General features: G+C 44.7%; 2 protein-coding genes across 2 annotated transcripts; one reads left to right on the top strand and one right to left on the bottom strand.

Annotated features, from left to right (window-relative positions):
- Positions 1-2,112: 2,112 nt before the first annotated feature.
- Positions 2,113-4,864, bottom strand: LOC132006499 (beta-defensin 15-like). Its single transcript, XM_059384331.1, has 2 exons — positions 4,816-4,864; positions 2,113-2,264 (listed from the first exon to the last, which is right to left on the bottom strand). The coding sequence occupies exons 1-2, from the start codon at positions 4,862-4,864 to the stop codon at positions 2,113-2,115; spliced, it is 201 nt and encodes a 66-aa protein (XP_059240314.1).
- Positions 4,865-9,424: 4,560 nt separating this feature from the next.
- On the top strand, positions 9,425-12,782 carry LOC132006584 (beta-defensin 105A-like). Its single transcript, XM_059384470.1, has 3 exons — positions 9,425-9,491; positions 9,836-9,877; positions 12,655-12,782. The coding sequence occupies exons 1-3, from the start codon at positions 9,425-9,427 to the stop codon at positions 12,780-12,782; spliced, it is 237 nt and encodes a 78-aa protein (XP_059240453.1).
- Positions 12,783-13,128: the final 346 nt, after the last annotated feature.

Genomic DNA, 13,128 nt, shown 5'->3' on the forward strand with positions numbered 1-13,128 from the left:
CCAGACGGGGATCCAAAGAGCCCCCCTGCCGAGAGCTGTGTTTGAGATGGTTCTACAGACGGGTGCCTCCTGCACTCAGCAGGTGCCAGGTTCAGGTTCAGGGCGGGGTCTCAAGAGAACTCTGGGGAAGGGGGGTCCAGGCTGCACCGGGTTGGGGGCTTTGCAGAGGTTTGGGAATTTGGTTTCAGCTGCTACAGGTACAAAACCTAGCACAGTATACGGTGGGAGACATCATTAGATTTTAGAGAAATTCACATTAAAATCACACACAAGCTGTTGATACACACTTACCTGAATGGCAAAAATTAAAAAAAAAAATAATAAGTGACAATTCTGTGCAGCGGATGTCGGCCACAGTGAGAACAAGCCAGGCTGCGCTTACATTCCTGGTGGGAGCTTGAAAGAGTGCAGCTGCTCAAGAAGCCCGTTGGAGTTCTCTCCTAAAAACGAAACTCGCAACCATAGGACCGGGCAGTGCATGTCAGGAACGTATCTCAGAGAAAGGAAGAAGAACCTACAGACGTTAATGTTGGGGCACCTGGGTGGCTCAGTGAGTTAAACATGTGCCTTAGGCTCTGACTGAGCAGAGAGTCTGCTTCTGCCTCTGCCTCTGCCTCTCCCTGTGCTCGTTCCTTATTTGCTCTCTCGCTCTCTCTCTAATAAATAAATAAAGTTTTTTTAAAAACTAAAAGACATAAATGTTGACAGCAACTTTACGTGTAATAGCACCAACCTGGGAAAGAGCCAGCTGTCCTCCGACAGGCGAATGGTTAAATTGTGCTACCCCCATACTGTGGCCACCCCACAACCACAAAGAGGAAGACGCCCTGAGATACACAACCTTGCAGAATCTCCAGAGAACTACAGCGAGTAAAAAAAGCCAGTCCCCAGAAGCTACCTCTGCATGATTCCATTTATTTGAAGGGATTCCATTCCTGAAGGGACAAGTTGTAAAGAGGGAGACAGATCAGCCCTACCAGGACTTAAGGTGGAGGTGGAGGCCGGAGGGAAGAGGGTGTGGCTCTGAATGGACAACATGGCGGGGGTCTTTGTGGTGATGCATTTGCTTTGTATCATGTGAGTATGTGGTGGTCATATTATTCTCTGGTTGTGCTATTGGGAAAACTGCATTAAAAGGTAGAGAAGTATCTATATGAAGTTTTACACCTGTACATGACTCTATAAATACTTCAAAACAGAAAAGGGTCATTTAAAAGGATTGTTAACAATGAATCTTGGAACACTACATTGAAACCTAATAACATACTCTATGGTGATTAACATAACACAATAAACAATTTTTAAAAAGATTGTTGATTCCAACAGGATTAAATACATTGACCTTGAAGAATCAAAAGGGAAATAAGGCAAGATTTCTGATCCAGCAGGGAACCAGGGCTGGATCTTAGGCCTTGGGAACATGACCAGGAATTCTTAATTGAAGCAGGTAATATGAATGCTTAGAGTCAGGGAGTAATTTGATAAATCATAGACAGTCAATCTGGGACCAGGACCCGGGTCATCAGAACTACTATAGCTACCTACAGTCCCCCTCTGCCCATCAGTAAATTTGATTCCAGACTTACGGATAGGGGATGAATCTATAGGGAGTATTTAACTGTCTCCAATTAAAGCCATGGGGTCAAGACCATTAATTTAATTAATTAAATTAAATTAATTAATTAATTAATTTAGGTGTGTGTATGACACATGAGAGTCCTCAATAAGTAAATCTATCTGCTATCTACCTGTCATTAATATAAATACCCATACAAATATATGTCCCTTTCTCTACCATCCACTTATCTCAACAAGTGGTTGGCGCTGACACCGTAGGGAAAGCTAGAAGTTTGTTGACTTAGAGTTTTTACCAGACCCCTTTAAAAAGAAATATCAGATGGTTTGGGGAAAATCCCTTTACCAAAAAATTATAGGAAAAGAAGCCGGTAGGCAGGCACCACCAAAGTTAGCTAGTCACAGTTCCCTGTTCTAAGTGAAACAATTGACAGGTTGATAGAAGATGATCATTTATTTTTATTGAGATGTCCCCTCACTGAAGAGAAGACAAAACTAGGTCATTTTTGTGGCTCTGGAAAGCCAGAGTCTTCAGGTTCAATCATCTTTACTCTTCAAGCATGGCTGGCGTGTCAGGCAGCATTTCAGAGACTTCTGGCAGAGAGCGACAAGTTCTTCATTTTTCAGACAAGAATTCACACATCTCCCACGAAACTTGAAGCATTTCTCATCAAAAAATGAATTCCTGGCTATATAAAGGAAAGGGCCACCTGGATTAATTCTCTTCTCAGATATGTCCAGTTACCAGGTATGGTCAAGTAACCAGTTAGTAAAGACTTCTTTACAAGCTGACATAGTGTCTCCCATTGCCAGTAGATGAGATAGTAGGGAACTATTTTCTCTTTGATTTTTCTGGGTTTTTTTGTCATAGGTGGATTAAAGACCAGGAAGAACAGATCCGTGTTCTGGCATTTGGGGTTAGGCTGTATGGGGGCTTTGAGAAGCAGAAGCTTTTGTTCTTTTACCAGAAACTATTGGGGTCATGATCACCTTGTTCCTGTAAACCCCTCCAGGGTGAGTAACTCCCCAGCTCACTGTCAAAGTGCTCCCTGGTGAGAGCAGGGCAGGTCTGAGGCTGCGGAGATGGTGCAAGACCAGAGTCAACAAGGATAAATGTAAAGAAATGGAAACATTCACTGTTGTGGGTGGCAGGAGAAAGATTGCTTAGAATGGCTCCATCCAATTTCTTTTCCACATTTTGCAAAATGTATTCAAGAGCAGGCAAGGGCGGATGCTGGGAGCGGCTCTCCAAGACTCCTCGTGTCTATCCTGCACAGAATACCAGCCCTGGCCGTAGCTCTCTAGCAGCAGCAATCATAAGACAAGCCCACTTCAGGTGAAAGAGAGACGCGCATCTTATCAGAAATAATACTTTAGAGTTTAACCTAAGGTATGTACGTACATACATGCATAATGATATGTAAGGACAGCGTCAGATGTCCACAAATTGAAACTGAGGCCAACATACAGAGGTGGCTGATTCCTGTATGTGTAAAACTAAAACCGGGTGGAGCGGTACCAGCATGTGCTTAATCATTTCCAGCATCAGCACTGAATTCGTAAGTACACGTACTCCAATGTTTCAAAGCTCAGGGAACTGTGTCTCCCACTGCAGGGGCCCCTAGCTGCCCTCCTAGTGTTGTAAGGTCATCCCAGGCTGGAGCTGCTGAACCTCACTCTTGTACTACATCCAGTTGACAGCATTGGTCCAAAACCAGAAAGCCTCCAGGAAGGGAGGGAGCACCTGTGTGTACAAGCCTTCCAATGGATCATCACAGGCACCCATCTAGAGGTCAGGGGAACTCTGTGTGTGTGCATTTGACACAGTAAGAGGTCAGCTCCATTTGATTTTATTAGATAATTTCATATTATATATTCCCATATTATGTTGACTAAGTATATAAGAAGTCTGACTGGTCTGAAAAGGGGGTCTTGGTCACTGTCCAATGTGTACCTCGAGGCCAGTGGAGTGAACAGATCACTGTAGGTCTTGGATCCCTGTATATCTGGCACAGAATCTACACACACAGTCTTATTGCAAAAAAGACCAGCCACATAGGCAGCAGGTGTGAGGATTCCGAGCCTCCTAACGGGACATCAGTGGCATGTGGCACCAACTTGGACTCATTGTAGGTTCTAAAAAAGCCCTTTCTTCGGCTCTCTGGAAACTGGGATGAGTCTGGTCTTGGACTTTAATTTGACGGGAGCCATTGATGGCTCCTAGGAGCAGAAGAGTGTGATGAGAGACCTGATGCGGACTCTCAGGTCCTGACTTCATTCCCGCTTATCTGTAGGACTCTATGAGGCGGCCTCGCCCAGCTGAGTCCCAGTTTCCGTATCTGAAAAATATATGTAAAACGGGCCTTCCAGGCTGCAGGAGTTGCTCTGAACATCACTACATTAGAAGGAGGACAGAGCTGGGGTGCCTAGTGGTTCAGTCAGTCAAGCAATTGACTCTTGATCTCACCTCAGGTCTGGATCTCAGGGTCCTGAGTTCAAGCCCAGCATTGGCCTACTTAAAAAAAAAAAAAAATAGGACAGAGTTTCCTTAACGGACTTGGCATTGGAAAAGTCCTTGCACTTTGGTCTGAGGCAGTTTTCACAGGACCCAGTCTCATGGAGTGTGGCGAAGGGGTGACAGTTTCAGGGTGCTGTCTGACCTGGGCCATGCCTGGCACGACCGCAGTGTCGGACCTCCATCCCTTTCCTTGTCCAGTACTCCTTTTTCTGGCTCTTTTCCTTACCTGTCCCATCTCTCTCACAATTATTTTTTTAAAGGTTTTATTTACTTATTGGACAGACAGAGATCACAAGTAGGCAGAGAGGCAGGCAGGGGGGGAAGCAGGCTCCCAGCTGACCTGAGCTGAAAGCAGAGGCTTTAACCCACTGAGCCACCCACGTGCCCCACAATTTTTTTGTTGTTTTTTTTAAGATCCACTGACGCCTATACTTGTTTTTATATTTTTCCCCCAGTTTTTGTTTTTGTTAATGAGCTTGGCCCTGGGGACCAAAGGGCATCTTTCCTGGCATATCTTTCTTTCTTCAACCCTGTGATAGCCCATCCTAGACAATGATGAAAAACGAAAGGGATTTACAGAAAAGGCGTTAGGGGAGAGCACCTCCTGTAGCAAACGTTCCCCCGGCAGGTTCACCGGGCTGAGCACACCAGGTGCTCACTGAGCAGACCCTGTCTCTCGGCCACCACCTCTATAACCTTTCCTGCAAAGACATTGATTTTACCTGGGACCAGAAGGAAGAGAAGAGCAAAGACAAAGAGGAACGTCCTCATGACTCGCAGGATCTTGAAAGATCAGCACAGTGTCCATGATAAAATTTTTAAAAACAGCAAAACACCCACATTTATATGTTTCTCTAAACCAAAAAACATCTTGATCGACGAGGCATGTCAGAAACGAGGGCCTGTCCATGCTCCCCTGAGGAGAGCCCACACATCTCAGTGGGTGGCAGTCTGCGGCTCATTGTTTTTCTGATTCTGGAAAGTTCCCAAGAAGGACAATGGGGAAGAAGCAAAAACAGAGCAGAGGGTGCATTGGTGACCAAGGACAGATAGATAGAGGCACCAAGTGGGAACCAAAGGTCTGCTACCTGGCAGTTTGGGTTTCTAGTCCTGCCTATGCTCCTTCATAGCTTCGGTTCATTCATATGTAAAAGGAGAGTAAGTCTATAACATCATAACGCAGTCAGTGGGGTCTGAATTCCAGCTCTGATATGCAGGAGCTGTGTACATTTGGCAAGTTGTTCTACTGAAGGTTGTGTTTTTATTATTATTATTATTTTTTAGTTGAGTTGGTTGAGTGGTTCTTAATTTTGGCTCAGGCCATGATCCGGGTCCCGGGCTCCAGCCCCATGTCAGGCCCTGCGCTCAGCGGGGAGCCTGCGTATGATTCTTTCTCTTTCCTCTCCCTCTACTCCTCATCTCTCTCTCCCTCATTCTCTCTCAGATAAATAAATAAATCTTAAAAATAAGTGCTACACACTTAGTGTTTCACACATTATCTTATTTTATCCTCAAACAGCTCCCCAGACAGTTCTGAGCTTATGCGATATTTGATTATGACTATATATGTGTGTGTATATATATATATCAAATAGCTATATACTCTGAATGTCACAGACTCCCACTAATTTTATTACCTCTTTTTTTTTTTTCCTAATCTGCAGTAAATCAACTAAGTAGGTGGAGAGAACATCCTGAATTATCCACTTTAATTCTTCCCTCTGGTGGAATACCTCTCTTTAATGCAACACTGGGGAGACGAGCCTCCCTCATGATCACTCCGCATTATTATTGCTACTCAAAGTTGAAATACCTTAGAAGCATTTGTTAAAATAATCGTAAACTCTAGAAAAGCAACAGGTGCTTGTTGTGTTATTGAAAACACGGTTTTTGTGTGAGATCTGGACAAACCGTCCATGTCCTGCCTTGTGCCGCACTGATCTCAGCAAATGATCGAATACATAAATAACTCTGAGGAAAGGGACACATTTTTAGCTTTTCTCTATTCCCTTCCAATCCACAATTAAAATTATTTTATTTTTTTCAATTAAAATAATTTAAATCCATAAGAAAAGACAAACTTCCAAACATCTTAAAGTGACACCCACAGCCTCATCGGTCTTCTTTATTACCCCATTAGGTCATTTATCTCTGCTTCTTAAGGCTGGTCTGTTTCATCAGGAAGTGAAGGTTGCAAACTTAAGGGAATCCTAGTTGGACCCTTTGACACAATCGAACATTACTAAGGTGATGAGAACTCCATGTGGTGGTAGGATTTCACATGGCTTCTCCTCTAAACTCAGATGATGTCTCAGTCCCTTTGAGCTGCCATCACAAAATACCACAGATGCAGTGGTTTATAAACAACAAATATTCATTTCTCATAGTTCTGGAGGCTGGAGATATAAGACTGAGCGCCAGCATGACCAGGTGCTGGTGAGGACCCTCTTCTGAGCTACAGATGACTTCTCACTGTGTCCTCCCTTGGAGGATGGGGACAGGGAGCTCTCTGGCATTCCTTTTATTAGGCAATAATCCCGTTCATGAGGGCTCTTAACCTAATCACATTCCAAAGGCTCACCTCCAAATCCCATCCCTGCAGGGATAAGGTTTCCACATGAATGTCAGGAGGAGACAGCTTTCAGCCATGGCATATGCAATCTTGTCTGAGCACTCCGAAGAGCCAACGCCCTCTCCTAAGGGCTAAGAGCCAGCCTGTTCACACCTCACTGTGGAGAGGACAGACATCTCGGAGTGGGTGAATTCTAAGGTCTGGAGTATGATGAGTTCCAGGGTGTGGGGGCTGCTCAAGGAAGAGAGGTGGCATCAGGTGGCACCTGGACAGGGTTGCATGGGGGAACGCCCTGCCAGGGATGGCAGCACGATGCATCCCCTGAAAGGGGAAGGGAACTCCCAGAGGAGAGGGGCACCAGAGAAAGGCTCACATGTCTAGATGATACATCTCAGCAGCAAGGTGGGGAGTCTTGGGATCACAGCTCTCAGGGGGGCACTGACAATTTGGAGTCTTAATGCTATGGCCTTTGTCTTGTCTATGTTAGCAGGTGTTGGGCACTTTGGAGGGAGGGAACACAAAGCAGGCGGGCTTTAAATGGCTAAACAAATGTTTAGTTGCACCATACTTGAAGCACTCAGGTATGGAAGAATTTGAGCTTGGAGCAGGGCGCTTTGAGCTATAGAAGTGATCACCATAGGGACCACTATACAGAGGGACCACCTCACTGGCCCACTGATGTAGCAAAGAGGTCTTGAGATCCCTATGACAAGGACCAACCCTTTAATTTGAGAACTGCAAGAGTCTTCTTATTTAGACATTCACTTCAGGTCAGGACCAGCTATATAACATGCTGGCCCAAGCACATCATAAAAATACAAGACGCCATGTTCAGGAAACAGGAAAAAGGTGCCATTTAGAGCACTTAGTTTCTCTGTCATAGATTTTTTTTCTCTTATGATTTTCTTTTTCCTTTTATATATATTTTTTGTCAACATATAATATATTATTAGCCTCAGGGGTACAGGTCTGTGAATTGCCAGGTTTACACACTTCACTTCACAGCACTCACCATAGCACCACCTTTCTCACAGCACATACCCTCCCCAATGTCCATAACCCCACCACCCTCTTCCGACCCTCCTCCCCACAGCAATCCTCAGTTTGTTTTGTAAGATTAAGTCTCTTATGGTTTGTCTCCCTCCCAATACCATCTTATTTCATTTATTCTTTTCCTACCCACCAAACCACCCATGTTGCATCTCCACTTCCTCATATCAGGGAGATCATATGATAGTTATCTTTCTCTGATTGACTTATTTTGCTAAGCATAATACGCTCTAGTTCTATCCATGTCATCACAAATGGCAAGACATCATTTCTTTTGATGGCTGCATAGTATTCCTATATATATATATATATATATATATATATATATATATATATATATATACACACCACATATTCTTTATTGTCATAGATATTTTTCTTTGCTATTTAATATCACAGTTCCTCAGGCACAAGGGTACTTATAGGACACTTACAGACCCTCACTGGTGCCCGGGGATCTGCTCATTGACACTGCATATCTCTGTATGGTCCAGCGTCTGCTGGGTTGCCCTCCCAAGGCACCTGCTGCAGGACCTCCATGCCTTACTGAAGAGAGAGTCAAGCCAGGTGTGTTTCCTCCATGAGTTTTCCACTCCTACCCATGGTCACCCATGGTGACCAGCTCTCCAAGGATATCTCAGTGTCTGTGCCCGGAGGCAATTGGTATTGAATTCGGGGCTGGGGAGAGGCCTCCTCCTGCCAAGATTCCCTGCCTACACCATGGCACTGTTAGCCCTGAGACACCTCCATCCCATTGCTAGGTACATCTGGACTCAGTCCAAGCCTGGGATCTGATAGCCCCTTGATGCTCAGTTCAGTGAGTCCATTTAAATATCCTATGATGTATCTTTATTACATCCCCATATTAAGACTTAGAAACAGGTTTAACGAAGTAAGCAACCTGCCCGGGTCACGTACATGCTAAACCGACCTGACTATAGTCTGCCTGGTTCAGTGTTCCTATTGCCTTCCCAAAGTGAAGAACAGAGCCTTCCGTAAGCACAAGCAATAGGACAGAACTTATTTGGTGATATAAGTGTTGATTTTGATGCCCATGTTCTTGATGAGTGAAAAGGATATAGTAATTATACCTTCGGCTGCTAGGAGACATTGTTACAGGATCAGGGATTCAAAGCTCACTTGGCGAAATGACACCCATCCCCTTGCTACTGGGGACATTGACAGGTAGTACAAATGAGATCCTGGGAAGGAACATAGCCTGCTTCTTGGGCTCTTAGAGGGCACCAGGCCTCCTTCCAAGCCTTCCCTGTGTTCCAAACACATACCCATAATCACCAGAGCTTGACCCCAATCCCGAGAGGCTGGCTGAAGAACTCGTTGTGTCTCAGCCACTGTAGTGGTTCCTTATTCAATGGAAGAGAAGAGTAAATTCTGAGAGAGAAAGGGAGTAGCAGGCTCCTACTTGCTGGGTCAGGAGGATTGAGGTGGCCCCTGGTTTTCCAGCCCCTGACCTCGAGTTCCTTGCACTACCCTGTCTGGAGCTCCCAGAATACAAGTCTTTATGAAGACCAAGGGTTATTGTCCATCATATCCGTCCTTGATCCTGGGAAATGGAGCATATAAATGTGCTTTCTTTATTGATTCACTTCACTGACCAAGAGCATTCCCCATTACTTGCAAATATAAGTGAGCCTCCTGTCTTCTCAGAGAGGCCCCAAACCTCTGCCCTGAAGAGCCATCCCTCAGAGATGACCCTAAGGAGAAAGATGTCTTCTTTTGTCTTTGCCTTTTTCATTTTGGTTCAGTTTCTATCAGGTAATGGCAAAAGGCTGGGATGGTGAAGGGCGCAGATCATAAAGCCTAAGGCTCTTCCATAGACCATCATAAAATTGAGAGGAATGGTCGGCTCCCCTCTGAGCATCTCATGGGATCTTCTTGACTCTGCAGCGGCATTTTCTAAGCAAACCACTACCCTCCCCTGCCTTTTTAAAACTTCTTACTAGTTACTGGGAGGGCTGATCTTCAGAAGTAGCTCAAAGATACGGTCTCTGTAAAATGCTGTCCTTTGACAGCAGATGTGTGGAGCTGGAAATACTGTTTTATACAACATTATTTCCTGCACTGATTTTAATATCCAAAATGTGTTGTTTTGAATTTAGAGTGCCAGGCAGGACTGGAGTATTCTGAGCCACTTCCAGGAGGTAAGTTGAATCCCTTGTGCATAATTTCTACTTTTAGGTCCTCTGGCTGTCAGCTCCCTCTGACTTCCGGTGACAAGGAGTGATGGAAATGATAGTGAGAATAGAGTTGCCTGAAATCCCAGATGTCTGTTTCTGTCTTCTCTTACTTGGATTTTCATCTCACAGAGAAATCTCTGTTACTGCAATGGAATTTTGGCCATAGGGATTTGGACCTGGTGGCTAGTGTCATTAGCTCATGGTGTTCATAAAAGCAAGATTAGAGGATACGCTTGTACCAGCCAATGAACACTGACTACTTAGAAAACATCCTCATCTGTCTCCTATAGGCTCTGCTCCCAAACCCAGCAAAATGTGTTCCAAACTATGGTACTAATCTCGGAAGGATCAAATAAAGTGAAATCTCGTCACCATCACAGAAGAGCTGTGAAGAGTGGAGAACCCCCAATCTCTGTTTGTGCACTCATCTCCTGCAGGAAGAAAGCATATTATAAACAGAACTGAAAGAAATACCCCTGGGTAATTGCAAACAGAATTTAAAAGTGTTTAGACAGAATTGTCGAGCGAGAAAAAAAAAACACAAAAACTTCAGGTGATTACTAGTCACTGAGCACTGACTATGTGCCAGACAGTCTGTTAACCTTATGTAAATTATGTCATTTAATCTCCAAACATCCCTATGACGTGGGTACTATTGTAACCGCCACCTTATAGAAGATGGGGAAGCTGAGACATAGAGGCGATGTTCAATCATTTTGCCTAGGTGACATGATGGTAAGTGGTAAGCTAGGCTTCCAACTCAGGATGCCAGGGTCACAAAGTTTTAATTCTCTGAGTCTCACTCAGGTAGAACAGTGCCCACCAATACTTTTTTTTAATAAAGATTTTATTTGTTTATTTATTTGAGAGAGAGAGAGAGAATGCACACAAGCAGGGGGGAGGGTAGAGGGAGAGGCAGGCTCCCTACTGAGCAGGGAGCCCAATGCGGGACCCGATCCCAGCACGCTGAGATCATGATCCAAGCCGAAGGCAGACACCCAATGACTGAGCCACCCAGGCGTCCCCCACCAATACCTTTAAGCAGAGGTGGCATACAAAATTCTCAACGAAACTGTAGCACTGAACTATCAGACCGTCCACGGCCTGCAAAAAGCAGATTCCATCACAAAGAATCACCCTGTCCATTGCATAGAAACCCTGAATATAAACGCATCCAGAGAGGGTCCTCAGGGTGATGGGTGTGAGAATGCATGTTCTAATTCAGCAGCAAATGGGCATCTAGAGATAATCCCTGGCATGCCCAAGAGTAGGTCAGATTAGAATTACAACATAATCCATATCCTATTTGGTACCAAGGATGCATATGCTGATTGAGCAGAGATGCCTCAGAGCCACTGAATTGTATTGTAGGGCTAGGCTGTCATGGGGCATGGGTGGGTAGTAAGCATTGGTTCTTTTTTATAAATGTTATCAGGCAGTTTGGTATAAAATGCTGCTAGCAGAAAGGCATCTTCAGTAGAATGTTATCTTGCATCTGTCCTCACCTCTCATCAAAGCAGGTTGGAATACAAGTCATCAGGGACTTTGTTTCAGGATCATGACTCTTAACACAACATGTGATGAGTGCATGACATCAAGCACAAGAGGCAGGTGATGAGGACCTGGGCTTACCAGAGCAAAGACTACCTCTAATGGTGACTTCACAGAAGCAACTGGCAGCCACGGCTGCCCCCACTGCCCCAGCAAGCTTCCGCACAATGCAAACAGCAATCAGCATGAACACAAAGATGTCCGGGTTAGTGTTCAGAAGTTAGGTGGGCAACTTCAGGAGATCCAGCATCAGGGGTATGGACTGCATCCAAGGAAGGGACCAACTCTGGGCTCATTACTGAGCAATGATGTGAGAGGGAGGAGCAGATGGTGAGACAGGGAGCATAAGGGCTGAAATAGTCACTGGGGATGGGCAAATGGGCTGTCAAGGAGCTCAGTGAATGGTTGCAGGAGGAGACCAACCTGTAAGCTTCCACGTAGTTCTGAGGCTCTTGAGAAGAGGGTGGTTAATCAGAAAGAGAATAAGGGGTCACAACACAATTGTTGCCCCTGGAGAACCAGATCAGCAAACAGATTCTTGGCTGGCAAAGGCCCTACCTACCTGGTCCATGAAATTTACCCTGGAAAATTTTTTGTGGTCAGTCCTATAAAAAACCTTCTGTTTAAAGTAACAACAACAAAAGTAGCTAATGGAAGACATAGTGTTTGGCATAATGTTCTCACATAAACTACTCCATTTGACCACTAGAGAAATTTACAGTGTAGACAAGTATTTCTAGAATGTTGATATGACAAATGAGAAAGTTAAGACCAGGCAGTTTACTGAGGACACACCACCATTACCAGACTCAAACCAGCACTGATTTTACCTCTACCTTTATCTAACTTTACCTCGACCTTTGAGGACCTTTCTAAACCACAAGGTGGCCTTCCCACCTTCAACCTGTAATCTTCGCAGAAGTATCAGGAATGTATTTTTATGGTTCTACAGTACTTTTGACCCATGCAAGGCATGGAAAACAGAGATGGTGCCTATCTCTTGCTTCAACGTTAACTCTTGCCCCCCTCCAACCCAAATAAAGCAGAGCTCTTTGAAAAATCAGGGCTGGTTCTTTAGAAATACTCTTTAAAGTCATACAAACCCTCACCTTTTTTTGATGGCTTTTGACTTCCTCCCCACCTCTGGGGAGTCCCTGGAAAGATGTCTCAGCTGTTCTTTGTCAGCCTAGGTGAGTTTGCTCCTTGTGAGCGGTGCTGGCTGGGCCGGGGAACATGCAGGAGGATGTGTACCGAGGACGAGAAGGTTATTGGACAATGCAGAATGAACTTCTTCTGTTGCCGACCGAAGATCAACTGAAGCAGGTCAGCACTCCTGGCCTTCCAAGGGGGACTTGGTATTCAAGGGAAGACAAGAGAAGTTATGAGCCTTACCCACATCACACTGTGAGTGAGCCTCAGAATCATTCTCATGTCTCTCTCCCTTTGTTTTGTTTCTTTGCTTGTATTTTAAGATAATCCTTAAAAAATCAAGATCTGAGTGTGTAGCTAGTAGCCTAATCAGATACGACAACTAGGTAATGGTAGACTCCCTTATAGCTTTCAAATCTTTCCCCTACACTTCCTTCATATGGCTCAAGGTCACCTTATGATTTTACTCTCTCCATTTGTATTTGAAGAATATTATTTCCATTTGTATTTGAGAG

This window comes from Mustela nigripes, chromosome 18 (assembly GCF_022355385.1).
Source record: "Mustela nigripes isolate SB6536 chromosome 18, MUSNIG.SB6536, whole genome shotgun sequence".
NCBI lineage: Eukaryota > Metazoa > Chordata > Mammalia > Carnivora > Mustelidae > Mustela > Mustela nigripes.